This window comes from Saccostrea cucullata, unplaced genomic scaffold (assembly GCF_032062105.1).
Source record: "Saccostrea cucullata isolate Sc308-1 unplaced genomic scaffold, CSIRO_AGI_Scuc_v1 ctg2565, whole genome shotgun sequence".
NCBI lineage: Eukaryota > Metazoa > Mollusca > Bivalvia > Ostreida > Ostreidae > Saccostrea > Saccostrea cuccullata.
In genome coordinates, this window is record NW_026918109.1 from 30523 (window position 1) to 49360 (window position 18838).

Here is an 18838-nt window from a genome sequence, read left to right on the forward strand (position 1 = left end):
GCAATATTCGATAGTAAACCAAAATCCGGGAAAATCTTTTGATTTCAGTGAGGTGTATAATATCGTATTTTCCCCCAAAACTGATTCTGTTGATTTTCATTTTTTTTTTTATCGTTGATTCTTAATATTTCTAAGTATTTTTTTTTTTGAAAATATTTACTAATATTTTGCAAAAAGGGTGGGTACACTTTACAATATTACGCCTGCCTCGCTCTCCTCTCTTTCTTTTTCTTTCTTTTTTTTTTTTTTTTTTGGAAAATGATGTGGACGCTTTTGCGTACAAACGTACGCCTGGCTCCGCGCCTGACTGTCTAGTTAGGAGACTTTACCATGGCATCAACAATAGGAAACATAGGATAATTTGCATAACGGGCGAAGTTATATAACAATACGGCGGGCTGTTCCTGTAATGAATGCAGTTTTACTAGGAATTTATTCATCTGAAATGTAAATAATATAAGTATTCAGCAAAATTGTTAAAAAGTTCTCTGTGAAATGAACTTAGTTTGTACTTGATTAAATTTTCTGAAAAGCTGTTATTTATTTACCCCCCCCCCCTCCCCCCGGGTTCCGACGCCTATGCTTTCAGTGAACCTTCTTATGACAAACCGAGTCCTTATTACATCATTTATTTGTTACGTCATACCCTCTATAACATCACAGTACACTTGACGTCATAAAACGTCACAATAGATTATTCGTATACTTAGCGACATTGTGTGGTGTCTAGCTATTTAACTTTAGCAATGATGGCAAAAGCAAGAGAGGATGTGGTAAGTAAGCTTAATTTTATACCTGAGTTTACTTGTATTATGCACAGAAGTATTAATATATGGGCAAGTGTGCAGACGCTTTCAGGAATTTTATTTTTTCAATTATCGCCGAAATTCGGCCATTTCGGCACAATATAACAGAACTGTGTACATCTTGAAAGTAATGGGGGGGGGGGGGGGCTTCCCCCTTTCTTAACTCTTTACGATTGAAATTGATCGCTGAACGGCTAGTTGTCCCCAGCTTTTGTTGGCGTCATGTCAAGAAAGGCTAATGTTGTGTGAATAAAATTTGATCTACAGCTATTTTGCTTAATGGTTTAATATATTGTTAAATCATTTTTTTTCCTTGTATCCTTTTTTTTCAAAGAACAGTGATATATTCTTATAAGGTTGTCATTCAGCAACCTCTGTTCAAAAACTTTAATGAAATTTAGTGAGACTTACGTCATGCACCACTCTTTCTTTGTCTTTCTATGTTGCTTTTCCTTCCCCAGCATAGTTTTTTAGACGGGGCGGGGGGGGGGGGGGGGGTATGTTTAACGTCCCTCGAGAATTTTTCAATCATATGGAGATGCCTTTTCATTTTTTTCTCTTTAGATTAATACTAATAGGCTTTCTTATTGTGGAAATGAATTTAACCCCCAGATTTTCAACGGTTGTAGCTTTTTAGTATTATACAAAATGTCGAACTTATAATTATTTTATTAAATTATTTAATTTTCTTCTTTTCAGTTAATGGATGATAAATATGTGAAGATGTTCAACAGGGTCCTGAAAGAATTGATGGACGTTATGGCTGTGGTAATTATTTAATCAGCACATAATAATTTTTTTAACTAAGTAATCAATTCATTCATTCATTTATTTATTTTATTTCAGTTTTTGTAAAATTAAAATTCATTATGATATAATATAAAAGAACATTTAACAGTGAAACCTGCCTAATCCAATTCGTGTTTTGAGACCAAAAAAAGTATCGGATTTTAAGAAAAGGGAATGGGGATTAAGAAGGAAAAGTGAAAATTAGACAGGTTTCAGTAGATGTACAGTCAAGTCTCATTCACCAGAATATCTGTGAATGTCTGGATGAAAGGACTATTCAATTAAAAAAAAATGTAACAGTTGTTTTCATAATTTTGCTTGGAAGATGGAATATCTAGATTAATTATCGGTATCCAAATTACCAAGGCTTGACTAAATTCAAAATTTATTGTTGTAGGTGTTCGTATTTCCGCTAAAGAGGAAATAGAATTATACATGTATATGTATAATGTAATGCATATTGCTCATCAATTTAAATTTTTGTGTAATTATTTTTAATGAGATTTTATTTCTATCTGACGCAGCTCAAGGGGCAGCAGATGAACATTTTGTTTAAGGTTTGTAAAAAATAATTGAATTTATCAGAATTTATTAATATTCATTACTTCATCTATGTTTAATTATGACGTAATAAAATAATCTTCGTATAGAGAGCTTGTCTCTCATCTATTGTCGTATTTTTAGAACATTGTATTGGACATTTTTACCCAAGAATTGAACAAGGAAGTGGGAGGCGAAGCTATCAAACCATCCATATACCAAATATTGTTGGTAAGTGTAAATAAAGGCATAAAAAAAAATAAAGGCATGAAAATAATTATGCCCCCGCTCCGAAGGTGAAGGAGTTATACTGTTTTACCCTTGTGTGTCTGTCCGTCTGTCTAGCTAGCTGTTGTCTGTTTTTGTGTTTTGGTCGCAATTAAAATTCGCAGCAATTAACTTACTCATCGCAGAAGTTGATCGACATTTTAGCAAATCTTTGCTGAGGCAAACTAGTAATATGATAGGATTTTTTTTGTTCAAATCCGATGACAACTTCTTGTTTATCCGTGCGTCTGTCCGTACCATACATGAAACATTTTTGTTGCATTTTTTTATAACAACAACTCATTGCAGGTGCTTGAAATTTTAGCACATTTGTTGAGACATGCTTTATATACGATTGGATTTATTTTTGTATGAATCTGATGTCAGATATTGTCAGATTCCTACTTATCCCTGCACCTGCCCATAAATTAACCTGTGCGTATTAACACGATAGTGTATATTCACATTAGAGCAGGGGTGTTACTAGTGAGCATCGGCTCACAGACTTTTTGTTTGTGATTTTTCTAAATAACATGAAATTTTGTTGTGATGATTTACTCTCCATTATTACCCAAAATAAAAGACGAGAGGCATTCAAAATGGAGCTCACAAATATTTAAGTTAAAGCTATATAATAGTAAGTAAAATAAATATACATGCTTTGTTATGATTTATTGTCTATTATTTTCCCAGAAGAAAAGAGGAGAGCCTTTTAATATGGTACCCATATTATTTCAAGAAAAGGTCATAGTAAGTGAAATATTCCTACCAATATTTGGAAATTAAATATTTATACATTGAAGTTAAATAAAAATAATTCAGCAGTGAAATTTATTTTTTACAACTCTGCACACAAGTATTCCCTTTTCTTTCATTTAAAATTTCTTTATAATCTAATCAATTTGTAAATTAATGTTTTTGCTAGTTGCTGCTACAAAACGTGAAAAGAAAATGCAAAGAAGGCCTCAAAAAACACGATGAATTGTGGCGATTCATTAGGAACAAAATGAAGGTAGCTTTTGATCACACTGAAAAAAAGTTAGCAATTGTACCAAACACATATGTAAGTCTTTGAGATAACATTTTTAAAGAGCAATTTTGTCAAATGATCATTACTTACATTTTAAAAAGGAAAATGATTTTTTTTATTATCGTTTTGGCAGGAAGAGAAGTACATTTATGAAAGAAAAGAAGTAAGTTACTCATTTGTTAAAATCTTGACCTTTTTATAAGAAAATATAACAATGAAATGTAACACTAAGAGAGGCACAAAAATTGACATTTTAAAATAATTCCTTAACATATGGAATTGAAAAACCTTGCTTTATTTCAAGACGAGATAGTAAAAAATTGGAAAGATGTATGGCATGATTTTAAAATGATTTAAAAAAAAAACAATTTCTTTCTCATTGTTGGAAGAAGCACATGGAAAAACGCAACCAGGCAGCGCCCATTGTTATACAGCGGGCCTGGAAGAAGCACGTAGACAAACGCAACCAGGCAGCAACCATTGTTATACAGCGGGCCTGGAAGAAGCACATAGACAAACGCAAACAGGCAGCAACCATTGTTATACAGCGGGCCTGGAAGAAGCACATCGACAAACGCAACCAGGCAGCAACCATTGTTATACAGCGGGCCTGGAAGAAGCACATAGACAAACGCAAACAGGCAGCAACCATTGTTATACAGCGGGCCTGGAAGATGCACATTAGAAAACGCAACCAGGCAGCAGCCATTGTTATTCAGTTTGCCTGGAAGAAGCACATGGACAAACGCAACCAGGCAGCAGCCATTGTTATACAACAGGCCTGGAAGAAGCACATGGACAAACGCAACCAGGCAGCAGCCATTGTTATACAACGGGCCTGGAAGAAGCACATGGAAAAACGCAACCAGGCAGCAGCCATTGTTATACAACGGGCCTGGAAGAAGCACATGGAAAAACGCAACCAGGCAGCAACCATTCTGTCGCATTGGAGAAAAGGTTTTAAGACAGGACAGCAGAAGAAAGCAGTCAGAAAGGCTATGGTCAGAAAGTTAGAAACTGATCATAGGTTTCAGATTTTTAAGAAAGTCTCTGAGTTTTGCCAACAGATATATGAAACCAAGTTGCATGGAGGGTCGATCCATGAACAGTGTTTGATCCTCAATAAGGCAGCCTTAATTATGGAGACATGTTTAACCAGTTTTCAGAATAGGTGGCTGATTTTGCGTGAAGAAGAAAGTGCCAGGAGAATTCAGGCATGGTACAAAGGCAAAAAAAGTACATAACGTACACAGAACTTAGACAAACAGCCTTTGCGTGTCAGAAGACTTACAGAGCTTGTAGATTAACACAGTCAGACAGAAGAAAATTTTTAGTCCTTAAAGGAGCAGCTGTGACTATCCAGGCCTTCTATAAAGGTTTTAAAACAAGATCCAGATACCAAAGGATAAAGAAAGCCACATTGCTAATCCAAGCTGGTTCGAGAGGTCTTGTAAAGAGAAGAAAATACAGACGTATGAAGAGAGCCACGAGCACCATACAGAGGGCTTATAGGAACTACTGCCACAACAAACTTGTCAAGGTTAGAAGTTAAACATGTTTTGTTTGATAATAATCAAAATGAACTATAATGAAATAGTTAAAAGAAAATTACTTTAGTAATTAAAACGCATGTTCATTTTTTAATTTACTAAAATGTTTAAAAATGTTGTTGTGGTTATAACATGTATAAGAAATAAGTATTTTGAAACAATAAATAAGTTAATTGTTTGTTACAATATGTAATTTTCCAAGAGACATGTTCATGCCTCAAAACAGATTTAAACAGAGATATTAAGACTTTTTTAAAGTACAATTTCGTTCTTTAATACACATAATTTTGTTTCCCTTTAGTATGAACCATTTCGTGAGCATCTAGATATTTATCTTAGTCTGGATCCGTTTGTGAGGAATAATGCACAAGGCAGACATCTAACAAAAACGGCAGAGAATGAATGTCGAAAACTTCACTGCTCCCTACAAGATATATCCTCACTGTTCCAAGCTGTAGGAAGATTGGCTAAACATTTTATAGGAGAGAAATTCTTACTGCTTCAGGCTCTAGGAAGATTGGCGGAACATTTTATAGGAGAGAAATTCTTACTGCTTCAGGCGCTAGGAAGATTGGCTGAACAATTTATAGGAGAGAGATTCTTACTGATTCAGGCTCTAGAAAGATTGGCTGAACAGTTTATAGGAGAGAGATTCTTACTGCTTCAGGCTCTAGGAAGATTGGCGGAACATTTTGTAGGAGAGAGATTCTTACTGCTTCAGGCGCTAGGAAGATTGGCTGAACAATTTATAGGAGAGAAATTCTTACTGCGTCAGGCTCTAGAAAGATTGGCTGAACATTTTATAGGAGAGAGATTCTTACTGCTTCATGCTCTAGGAAGATTGGCGGAACGTTTTATAGGAGAGAGATTCTTACTGCTTCATGCTCTAGAAAGGTTGGCTGAACAATTTATAGGAGAGAGATTCTTACTGCTTCAGGCTCTAGAAAGATTGGCTGAACATTTTATAGGAGAGAGATTCTTACTGCTTCAGGCTCTAGGAAGATTGGCTGAACAATTTATAGGAGAGAGATTCTTACTGCTTCAGGCTCTAGAAAGATTGGCTGAACATTTTATAGGAGAGAGATTCTTACTGCTTCAGGCTCTAGGAAGATTGTCTGAACATTTTATAGGAGAGAAATTCTTACTGATTAAGGCTCTAGGAAGATTGGCTGAACAATTTATAGGAGAGAGATTCTTACTGCTTCAGGCTCTAGGAAGATTGGCTGAACATTTTATAGGAGAGAAATTCTTACTGCTTCAGGCTCTAGAAAGATTGGCTGAACAGTTTATAGGAGAGAGATTCTTACTGCTTCAGGCTCTAGGAAGATTGGCGGAACATTTTGTAGGAGAGAGATTCTTATTCTTACTGCTTCAGGCGCTAGGAAGATTGGCTGAACAATTTATAGGAGAGAAATTCTTACTGCGTCAGGCTCTAGAAAGATTGGCTGAACATTTTATAGGAGAGAGATTCTTACTGCTTCAGGCTCTAGAAAGATTGGCTGAACATTTTATAGGAGAGAGATTCTTACTGCTTCAGGCTCTAGGAAGACTGGCTGAACATTTTATAGGAGAGAGATTCTTACTGCTTCAGGCTCTAGAAAGATTGGCTGAACATTTTATAGGAGAGAGATTCTTACTGCTTCAGGCTCTAGGAAGATTGGCTGAACATTTTATAGGAGAGAGATTCTTACTGCTTCAGGCTCTAGGAAGATTGGCTGAACATTTTATAGGAGAGAGATTCTTACTGCTTCAGGCTCTAGGAAGATTGGCTGAACATTTTATAGGAGAGAGATTCTTACTGCTTCAGGCTCTAGAAAGATTGGCTGAACATTTTATAGGAGAGAGATTCTTACTGCTTCAGGCTCTAGGAAGATTGGCTGAACATTTTATAGGAGAGAGATTCTTACTGCTTCAGGTTCTAGAAAGGTTGGCTGAACAATTTATAGGAGAGAGATTCTTACTGATTCAGGCTCTAGGAAGATTGGCTGAACATTTTATAGGAGAGAAATTCTTACTGCTTCAGGCTCTAGGAAGATTGGCTGAACAATTTATAGGAGAGAAATTCTTACTGCTTAGGGCTCTAGGAAGATTGGCTGATCAATTTATAGGAGAGAGATCCTTACTGCTTCAGGCTCTAGGAAGATTGGCTGAACATTTTATAGGAGAGAGATTCTTACTGCTTCAGGCTCTAGGAAGATTGGCTGAACATTTTATAGGAGAGAGATTCTTACTGCTTCAGGCTCTAGAAAGATTGGCTGAACATTTTATAGGAGAGAGATCCTTACTGCTTCAGGCTCTAGGAAGATTGTCTGAACATTTTATAGGAGAGAGATTCTTACCAGAACGAATCAATGATGGCACAATGCTCTTAGAAAGGTAAAAATATACAATAGCTGCTGTAAGGCCAAACAAAAATATGTGATTATTGTAAACGTATTACACTTGGCTGTGTATTCTTTATAGCACTGTTTTGGTTAGTTTAACTCTTTGTAAGGATGTTATATTTAAAGCTATGAAAATTACTAGCATGGATGCTGCAATTTTAAATGTTTACATTTAAATAACAGCAGCTTTTTCTTTGATGTTTTAGATCAGTAAAAACAGATGCTTATGTCTCCAAATCACAGCTGTTTAATGTTATATCAACTATACAGAATGTTCTTCATACAGATTTTGTTGGAATGTAAGTAAATATGCTCCAATCAAACTCTATAAATTATAAGGATTGAAAAGTTTTTGAGAATTTTCACTATAACTGCTTGGTTGTTTGTAGTCATGCCCAGGCCATTCCATCAGTGAAGGCTTTCGCTTACTGGTTGTCTCAGTGTTACAGTGAAACACAGAAAGTCAACTTAGACGGGGATAAAATTGTACATGTATCTTTGATATCTACACTTCTGGATTCTATTGTTCCAAAGCTCTCAAAAGAGGTATAAGTTGAGAATATCATATCATTGAAACTTGTAATATTTTTCGCATGTAGTTAGTATAAGTCTTGCTATTTGAATGAAGAAAATAAGTACAGAAATGATTCTTTAGTACAGAAGCAATTAATAATTCTTATTATTCATTTTTTTGGGAGGCCAAAGGTTTTTAATAAGGATTCAGTCAAATTGATGGCAAAGCTTGTTTGTAATAATTACTATATGCATGATTCTATCATCTAAAACAAAAACAACATCTTAAGATCAGGTTCACTTTTCAAAGTATGAGGACAAATAGAAGTGTTTTTATCTGTAGAATTTTCTGTACTTAATTGTTTGATTTATGTTAGATACCAGAGAAGATGGTTCATTCCACTGCTCACGTATTACTGTCAATTACCACCACTGTCAAGCCAAAGTTCCTCTTACATCGGTCCAGTACACAGACCCTGTGTAAACGTGCTAGTCAAGAAGCTTATGATGGACGCACTGTTGAAGTATGCTGTGATAAACACAATGATTGGAATGTAAACAATAGCTATTATTTATCTCCCTCTAATAAAGAAAAACATTTGGACAATTTTTGGACTGTTTTTTTTATAAATGCTTTTAATGAAAATTAGACCAAGTTTCCGTCAATAATTAGATAAAAAATTATATATATATATATTAAAATTTAAAATCTGGTATCTTCTTCCAGGTGCAGGTATACGGAACCTTATCACACAGTCTTATCCTCCCCTGGCCAAACGAGAATGACTTGGATCAGAAATGGGCCAGTAGAGCTGCAGATCACCAGGCGTTCTTTAGACAGCTGGCCAGACATTCCCTACATCTTAAAGACACCAGGACCCTCACAGCAAACAAAGGCTTTCAGGAAGAAGGTGTGGTATTTCAAAATAAATTTTAGTTTGCAAGGAAATGGTTAAAAATTCCATCTAAAGAAGAGACATGTCAAATTTGTTCAATATTCAAGCAACCCATGCTGAGTAGATGAGTAGATTCAAGTTTATTCAAATCAAAGTATCAGGGCTAGGATGGTACCATTATAAGTTGTCAAAGCTTTGCAAAGAAAGAATGACGTCATAAGTACATATACTCCACATAAGGATCTGCGATTTAAATTGCTCACTTTATAAATGCATGTCCATGACTACTTGTATGTATAAACGAGATTTTTTTTTATCCAGCACTATACTTTCAGGTAAATCTGTAATAAAGAGGACTGCGCAGACCTCTAGGAATTGGATTAAGAATGTTGCTAGAGAGGTTGTAAAAAGTGAACAGATCTGTTACCAGTCGTTACAGGGAGTTATAGATGTGACCCCAGCTGTGTTTTCTGTCTACCTACATCAACCAGGTGAGAATTACCTGCCAAAAATTCACATGTCAAAGGTTATTTTTTATTCATGTCTTGTGTAATATTTTTAAACAATTTAAATTTAGATGAGGCCGACTCCTTGATGAGTTTCTTCTTAGCCTTGTTCCAGGAATTTAGGATTCAGATGGGCGTGGTCTTGGCAGAGCAAACTAAACAGACATTTATGACCCTCTGTACACAGTGTGTATCTATATATAAACAAATCATAGCCTAGTTTATATAATCACATCTTCTATTTAGAAATATTTTGTTTTGTGTGTGTGTTTGTGTATATTTTCGCATGTATAGCATCTTTATGTAATTTTATTAGAACGTTTCTTTTAAAATACCCTTTACTTAGTATTGTTCTGAATTTAAGTAAATAAATCTTTCAGAGAGCAGATAGCAGAAAGTAAATGTCATGAAATCACAGCTTCCCACAGAGTTGTAGAGAAGTAATAACATATTTATATGTCGAAGTTTATAGTTTTATAGAAACAAATCACTGAATAAAGCCTCATGTAAGAATTCTTATTTTGCAGGTTGTTTAAGATTTCAGAACTTATTGAACAAGAGCCTGGGTCAGCTTTCAAAGCATTTTTACCAAATGTGATATCGATGTGCATGGATCCGATTTATCCACTAATAACACAGGTAAACTATCTATATAATTGGAGAACAAAAGGAGAAATATTTAATAGACACAAATGTTTTATATTCAGAGGAATCTTTATACTTTTGCTCACATCATGTACGAAGTCCTCATTTGTAATGCATTCCTGTACTAAAGTCTTGTAATTTTTAGATGTCATCGTATCTTTGTCAACAATATTATGTTTCTTTGTTACTATTTAAATTGAAGTTCAAAATTTGACCCTGAAAATAGACAATTTTGGATCATCTAAGTTTTGTACTCTTTTTTTAAAGTAATATGAGTTTATTTTATTTATTCGATGTTTTTTAAAATTTCTTACTATAGCGTCCATTGCCTGACATTAAAGTTAGTCTGTATAGATTAGTCCATGAGTTAATGATGAACAACTGGAGATATTTCTTCAAAGGAAGTGTAATGAAGACAATAAGTGTACAGTACACTCCTCAGAATGGAAACGGAGAGATTCAGAATGGAGATAGAGAGATTCAGATTGGACACAGAGAGATTCCGAATGGAAACGGAGAGATTCAGATTGGACACAGAGAAATTCTGAATGGAAATGGAGAGATTCAGATTGGACACAGAGATATTCCGAATGGAAATGGAAAGATTCAGAATGGACACAGAGAGATCCACAATGGACACGGAGATATTCAGAATGGACATGAAGGGATTCAGAATGGACATAGAGAGATTCAGAGAACAAACGGAGAGATCCAGAATGGACAGGGAGAGATCCAGAATGGACACAGAGAGAAGAGATCAAGAATGGACATGGAGAGATTCAGAGAACAAACGGAGAGATCCAGAATGGACACAGAGAGATCCAGAATGAACACAGAGAGATCCAGAATGGACACAGAGAGGACATAGAGAGATTCAGAGAACAAACGGAAAGATTCAAAATGGACACAGAGAGATCCAGAATGGACACGGAGGGATTCAGAATGGACACGGAGGGATTCAGAATGGACACTTAGGGATCCAGAATGGACACAGAGAGATCCAGAATGGACACAAAGAGATCCAGAATGGACACGGAGGGATTCAGAAAGGACATGGAGGGATCCAGAATGGACACGAAGAGATCCAGAATGGACATGGAGGGATTCAGAATGGACAAGGAGGGTTTCAGAATGGACATGGAGGGATTCAGAATGGACACGGAGAGGTTCAGAATGGACACGGAGAGATTCAGAATGGACATGGAGAGATTCAAAATGGAAATGGAAAGATTCAGATTGCACAGGAGTTTACTGCCATAATGCAGGTAAGGGAATTACAGGCTTCTTCATTTTTAGTTCCACTGGTCAGAGACCAGAAAAACTTATGGGATAGTAAGGTGTCAGTCATCTGTCTGTTTTTTGAAGGGGGTTTGCTGTCGAACAGATCTACCTTGGATATAATAATTTTTCTCGATTAAAGTTTTAATATTTTTCATTGATACACAACAAGATTTCCACTTTTCACAGAAATGGGAAGAAAGGAAAACTAAGTAGTTCTAGCTGATGTCGCCATTTAATTACCTTAACATGGTCATTTTTTGTGAAATATAGACTACATCGTACAAGAACATAGTTGTTTTTATTGTAAATCATGCTGAACAAAATCGAATTCTTAGTCTACTTAATTTGCAATAGCTCTTACCAGATTCTGATGTGCTTCTCGATAGTTGCTCATCAATATTAATTAGAATATTTGGTAGGGACATTGAGTGAAATATTTATATAAACGTCTTTTGAAAATTTTAACTACTGGTATTTAATCTCCTTTCAAGCATTTTGTTGTAATTTTTGTCAGATGGGGGTTTTACGTGTTTTAAAATGTCCCTTAAATTATAATTCTATCATTATTCTATTAACCTGAATAAAACCTGAATGCTCAGTTAAATTTACTGTTTCCGTTTTTGTTTTTAGGAGAAAAAGGAAAAGAAGTTCAAGGTAGATGAAATGAAGAAGCCTAAAAAATTAGGGGTATGTGTTTAAAATATAGATATCTATACTTTGTCAAGCTATAAATGATTAAAAAATTTTAACATCGTCTCATTCGAATTAAAAAAAAAATTGATGACCTTTTTTCCAAATTTTTGACGAATTGTTAAAAAATCTTTGAAAACTTAAGAAAATTTAGAGTTTTTTTTAGGCATAAAAACCCTTCCAAAGGCAAAGAACTGTTGCCATTTTCGTTGTTGTCAGAAATCAAAGTTACAAACTTTCTCTAAGAATTAAGAATTAAAGAAGTTGATATTAATAGAAACTTTCCATTTATAGTATTTCATAAGAAAAAGGGAAGTCTTTTGATATAGTAAACTATATAGTCGTGAGTGCCTGTTTTAGATTGACCATCACATTAATTATTATATTATCATTACAAAACTGGATTAAATTGTTGTGTAATACATGATGCAACCATAGCTAGCCTTAAGATAAATGTTGTTACTCCAAATACGACGTACATGTACCTGATTAGTTTACATAATAGAGAGCATCATTTTGTGCATCTGTAATTTGGGGAAAATATGAGTCGGAATTAAATGCGTTTTGATCATATTCTATCATTTTTCTACCCTTCAGAGAATGGAGATATTTAGAAAATTGATCTTTAGAACATTTAGCTGTGTAAAAAGAATGATGATAATTTCTCGTTTTCAACTTTTCAGAGAATGAGAAGAGTAGCACACTGGTTTAGAAAGACCTTTTTTAGTTGTGGAGGAAAATCCAGTTCCTAAAGTAAGTTAATATCTTTTCTGTGGCTAAATTCTTAATCACTTTTCAAGTCTTTATTTGTTCTCATTCAAAGATTGATGGTTGGATTAATATTGGCATTCAAAATTAGGCTATGCAATGGCTTATTTATAGAATGTAGAATAAGGAATAGGTGAACATGCTCAGGAATTCGTAGAATTTTTTCATTGTTATAGACAAATTGTATATTTTGAAGCTATGTTGATTTTTATTGATAAACGAAAAGCTCATTGACTTCAACAATCCCATTTTACCAGCATTTTCTTGCTTGTTTCCTTCCTCCTCACGTTTCTGTTTAAATTGTTTTTGATACAGTGGTTTTCTTTTTTCTTTTTCAGTTCTGAGAAAGGACGCCAAACCACTTATACTAATAATTATGTGAATTGAGTTTAAAAAAAATTGTAGTTATTATCTGTTTTAATGAATATTTGGGACAGGAGGGGACACCCGAGCTATTTTTAAAAGGTATTTGATTTTTAGGTTTGCTGATAAGTGAAAAGAATGAGTTTCCCCATCTAAAATTGTAAATTCATCTATTAATGATGAAAAGCTCCGTTGTCCTCTCCTGTCTAAATTCTTATCAATTTTTTTCAATGATGTCAAAATTGTATTTAAAGAAAAAATGTTACATGTATCATTATTTAAAAGTTTTGAATAAAAACAATTGAAGTGTTAAACGTTCATATTTTGCTTTTACATGTACTAATTATGTTCCCCAAACGAAGTTGGGGAACATATTGTTTTTACTCTGTTTCTTATTATTATTATTATTATTATTATTATTCTTTTTTCTTCTTATTTCTTCTCCATACTTTTTTTCCGGAAGTGTTCTCAGAAACTGTTCACCAAACTAAGTTAAAACCTTTTTAGGGTTAGTAGGCATGTTGTGTAGATGTGCCGAATGAAGGTCATTTTGCGCGCATACGCATGCACGTGCGGGCGCGTGCAATGAGTAAAATGACTGATATATTTAATATGGTTGTAACTTTTATATTTTTTGATGAAATGTTTTGAAACTCATTATATAAAGATATATAAGTTGTGTAGATAAGATGACATGGTCAAATTTGCATGAGCTCACGCGCATGCACGTGCGCTTTGCTCTGATTGGCTGAAACAGAAATCTTTATATCTTTTTTGTTTTATGATGAAATGCTTTGAAATTTATAACATAGACATGCATTAGGATGTACTACAACTTGATATATAAAATTTTTCATGAAATCACGTGCATGCACGTGCGCTGCAATCTGATTGGCTGAAACTTTAAATGACTATAACTCCCTTGGTTTTCAACCAAACAGCATGGGATTTAGAACATAAATAGACATAAAGGACTCCTACAAGATGGTATGGTCACCATTCACATGCATGCACGTGTGTGCACGTGCACTTTGCTCTGATTGGCTGAAACAAAAATCTCAATTTCTTTTCTGTTTTTTTACAAAATGCTTTGAAATTTTAAACATAGGCATACTCTAAGATGTCCTTCAATATGATATATAATAATTGTCTTGAAAACGCGCGCATGCACGTGCGCTGCAATCTGATTGGCTGAAACTTTAAATGGCTATAACTCCCTATTTTTTCAACAAAACAGGATGGGATTAAGAACATAGACAGACATAATGGACTCCTACAAGTAGGTATGGTCATCATGCACGTGCGTGCACGTGCAATAAGTAAAATAGTGTAGACAAGATGATATCGTCATTACGCTCATGCAATCACATGCGCACGCCTGCATTGCTTAAATTTGAAACACTTGGTATACTTTTGGGAAAACGTTGTTTACGTCTTAAATGCATAGATTTTGCCTTCTTTAATAAAACTTACAGGGAATATGGCACAAAAAGGGAGTTGGGGAGCGTTTGGGGAACATCTGTAACGGTTCCCGTTACAATTAGCACTAGTTAATAATATGTTTTACGGTGTGACCGTTGGGGCGAGCGCAGTTGTACCATCAAAAACACTTGAGATCAGCATAGACCTAAAACAAAGTTTTAGGTCTATGAGATCAGCCACTTCGAACGTCAAGCCGCACGAGATTTCTCGACTATCTGTGACGTCATACGACGTCAAAAAGCTCGTCGGAGCTTACGGAGAAAGCCGAGCGTCTGTTTGAAACTATAGAACTAGTGCAATTTTTGTCGAAAAACATTGCAGAGTTATTTCTTGTTTCTTTGAAAGATTTCTACAAACTGAAAGTCTGATATTATTTATTTATTTATTCGGCAATATTCGCGCAAAGGGCATTGGGTAGTGCAGGAATTCTGGGAATGTTGCACAAAGAAATTTGGCTGACGTATGTACAGATTTCAATCCGAATTCCCTCTGTTCTTACACGTTAGTCTATTGAGCTCGCTTCGCGAGCGTCGCTTCGCGACGCTCGCTGCGCTCGCTATAAAATAATTAGATGATGTCCTGAAAATCTAGCTGGTTTCATATTTATTTGTAGATTCTTCTCAATTGTTTTCTCAGCCATAAGGCTGTTGTTAATACCTGGTTTCATAACACAAAAACGGGTCTATTTGATCCTACAGTAACGATTACCTGGTAGTAATTGATTCAGCCTTTGTCTTTGACAAGGTTCTGACTAGTAGCTGCAATATGTCCTCAGGGATGATGTTTAGAGATGCTTGTCTATTGTAATCCCGTCTATGCATCTCTGTCTATCACAAAATACACAAGTACCTGTGGTCTCAGGGTTGTTTTTTTTTTGAAAGATCAAACTGCATATTTAAATGGTTTTCAGGTTTATATACCCATAATCCTTCGATGAAATGATTCAAATTCAATGCTTTATCATGCTCCTGAAAAATGGTATATGTCTAAGTTAATTAATGATATCTAAAATCTGGGCTATCACTTCCACTTTTATGACACTTCAAACTGTTGATGAAATATATGTGGAGGTAAAGAATAGTATTCGAGCTCAATGTTTATTAGACATTTCAAAATAGGAGTGGAGCAAATATGGACCTCCAACCGCCAGAGTTTGGGATCAGGTACCATGGAGGAGTAAGCTTTCCTTGCGGACCGGTCACAGCCGTTGATATCAAGGCCATCCGAAGCTAGGAGATGTGTGCTATTTCAAATCCCTCTCCCATTGAAAAGTCTAAAAAAAAAATAATGAAATTAAAGTGTTGATCATTCATCAGTATAGAGAAATGCTGTATTCTTTTTTCTATAAAAACTGTTAAAATGCTCCAGCTAAAATTAAGAAAATAGTATCCAGTTATTTTAAATAAATTCTGGCACAAAGGTAAATGTACCCTTCCTATATCCATGCGTTGAAAAAACCTTCTATTTAACCCGCTAATTGTTTGTCGCTCATTTCAGTTTTTAGAAAGCAAATCAAATTATAATGAAATAGCATTTAGAAAATATTTCCGAGAAATTTCTTTTTTCAGTAACTATGGGAACACGGTCATCAAAATCAGAAAAATGTAGTTCTGGTAAGCATTCTTGTACGTTTTCATATGACTGGGTCATTGGATATTATACACCTATTTACTGGCTATGAGGACAATAGCAAGTTTATCGTCCCCCAAGACAGCAAACTATTTCCCGAGGCGGACGATAAACTTGCTATTGTCCGAATAGTCAGTAAATAGGTGTTTTATTAAGGTAAGTCACTCCTGAAATTTGTTATATCAAGGATTTTTTGAAAGTATGTTTTGGATAAGTACTCATAAAGTGTAACTCAAATCGCAAAGAAAATAGGAGGTCAGTGTGCATCCTACTGATCTACGGTACATTTAAGTTGATCTTTTTGCACTTAAATTTCATCTCTTTGGTTAATTACTTTAACCCTTATAATATTTGATTAGATGTAAGCATGGCAATAAATATAATCTTATTTTACGTAAACAAGTTTGAATAATATTTGTCATTAAACAAATCTTGCAAATTAAATGCGCGTAAATTATTGTGTGACCTTTTTGCACTAAAAAATAACATATTTGGGGTATTAAAAAACTTAATAGGCTATAAAAAATTTCTTATATCAAACGTTTTACGACTTGAGTGCTGATCAGTCTCAAGTATCGAGTAGTTTAAAATAATGAAAGAAAAAGGTGGGGTCAGTGAAGTTAATTTTGAAATATTTGTCAAAATATGTGTTTTTCAGGCAAAAATGGTGTAAATTTGACCTTGACTTGTTCAATATATTTTCATTTTTTGGAAAAGTTTGTTGAGGGAAGGTGTAAAACTTAGTCTAAAACTATAAATTAAGACCTATATTAAATATATTTAGCAATATCAAAACGGAAAATATTCTCCGAGTAAAAGTATGTGAGGCTAAAATTCCATTACATTAAATTCTATAAATGTGCAGATTTGCAGAATTTTCAGCTAAATATCCTTCCACCAAAAGAAATAGTCCCTCATAAATCTTGCTTCTTTGTAGATTCTTGAGCAGTTTTTTCATTGAATGTTAAAAAATTTACATTGTTGAATTTAAAAATGTTATAAAAATTGAATTTAAATAAGTAGTTTTGAAGTAAAAGCTTCTGCGTGAACTTTTCTAAAAAGCTGAGGAGTGACTTACCTTAAACCTATGCTGACTTTACTTTTGTTACGTCATAATATATACGTCACAATCCATGTAAAATCAGAAGTTTTCAGAGATGAAAAGCGAGGGAAATCGAATGCTGCCGTTTAATAGTTTAAGGACTATTCACCATGGGCAAATAGCACAAAAACTATTTCACGGTAGAGACTGTTTAGAAAAAATAGCATGTTTATTCGTCTTATTTTTATATAGAAAAAATAAACAGAGGTATAATAAATAATTATATATGCCCTACTTTCAACAGACAAGCATTTATTGCTTGTACTTCCAGTGTTCAGCAACAAAGATCAAGATTGATAGATTGTATGTGTTTTACGTCCCATTCCAGAATATTTCATTCATACAGAGACCTAACCATATACCGGTGAAGGGCATCACATTTTGGTATTTACTCAGCACTCAGGGCTATTGAGCAGTGAGGGATCTATATAGTGCCAATGCCTGCCGTGACACGTGACCTCGGCTTTCAAGATCTCATCAGAAGGAACCGCGACTTCAAGTAATTTCAAGTCAACTTCAAGCAGCTTCGTTTCAAGTGCAGAGCGCATAGCGAAGGAGCAGTTGCTTCCTTTTTTTTAAATCGAACTTTGACAGTCTCGGCCGAGATTCCAACTCCCGATCTCCCGATCACGGAGCGAGCACTTGGCTACGGTAAAATGGTCAAGAAAAAAGTAGAGATCATGATCTTGACATCACCTCTTTAAAATGTATTTTATTCTTTTAGAATGGGAGTCATTTTTCATGCGGATTCAATTTTATAGCTTGCACAATTAGTCGACAAATAGCACCGATCGTCCTCTACAGGAGTCATAATTCGTTTTTATATCGGTAAGGGACGCAAATAAACTCCTCCAAGACACTTTAACCACCTCAAGTCTTCATGCAGGAAGCTTCACTTGGGGGCCAAGTGGGCCTGTCCCTTTTTTAAGAAAAAAATTTTAATAGAGAAAAGGTTTTTTGGAATTCCCCACCCCACGTTTGATTTTAGTCTTGTCAAATAATGGTAATGGAAGGGGGATATGGTACTGAGAGATGTTTTTTCTGGTATTTTGCTTGTCAGGATTTTTTTCAGTATAGTTGATTTTTTCCCCTGAATATCCCTCTCTACTTTCAAAAACGATGTTACGTCACTGATATTTACAGGGATTTTTGTTCTGCTCTCGTTTTTTTGTTTATATGTATTAATATTGAACTTTAAGATTATTTGATTTCAGGTCTTTCAACATTGAAATACAAATGACACAAAAACATACCACTTTAAATAAGGAAATTGTGGGAGAATAGTACGCAGTTCATTTTATTTTCTAGATTTGAGATTTTAATTCAGACGTAAGGTTCAAGGAGTAGACAACCAATGAGTAAGACTTCCTCGTCTGAACTTAAATAATAAAAATTAATTTGAGAAAGTCGCCTTTGGACTATTAAAAGTTAACTCAAGAGACTATTAGTAATGTATATATTCTGTAAAAGGAAATTTATATAAGATAACAAATATTTGTTCAAGGACATTCATTAATTGCTACCAATTTAAGAGCTCTCTTTTTCATTTTTTTTTCCGAAAGGGAAGAAGTAAATGACCAAAAACAAAATGCCTTCA

General features: G+C 34.6%; 1 protein-coding gene across 1 annotated transcript; it reads left to right on the forward strand.

The window, feature by feature from the left end:
- Positions 1-749: 749 nt before the first annotated feature.
- On the forward strand, positions 750-12649 carry LOC134248525 (exportin-6-A-like). The gene is made up of 20 exons (XM_062730960.1): positions 750-773; positions 1506-1574; positions 2280-2366; positions 3328-3465; positions 3822-4668; positions 4776-4972; positions 5284-5433; positions 7276-7358; positions 7573-7665; positions 7756-7912; positions 8257-8403; positions 8607-8790; positions 9111-9266; positions 9353-9467; positions 9662-9721; positions 9809-9920; positions 10246-10396; positions 11169-11191; positions 11838-11894; positions 12581-12649. The coding sequence occupies exons 1-20, from the start codon at positions 750-752 to the stop codon at positions 12647-12649; spliced, it is 2919 nt and encodes a 972-aa protein (XP_062586944.1).
- The last annotated feature ends 6189 nt before the right edge of the window (positions 12650-18838 follow it).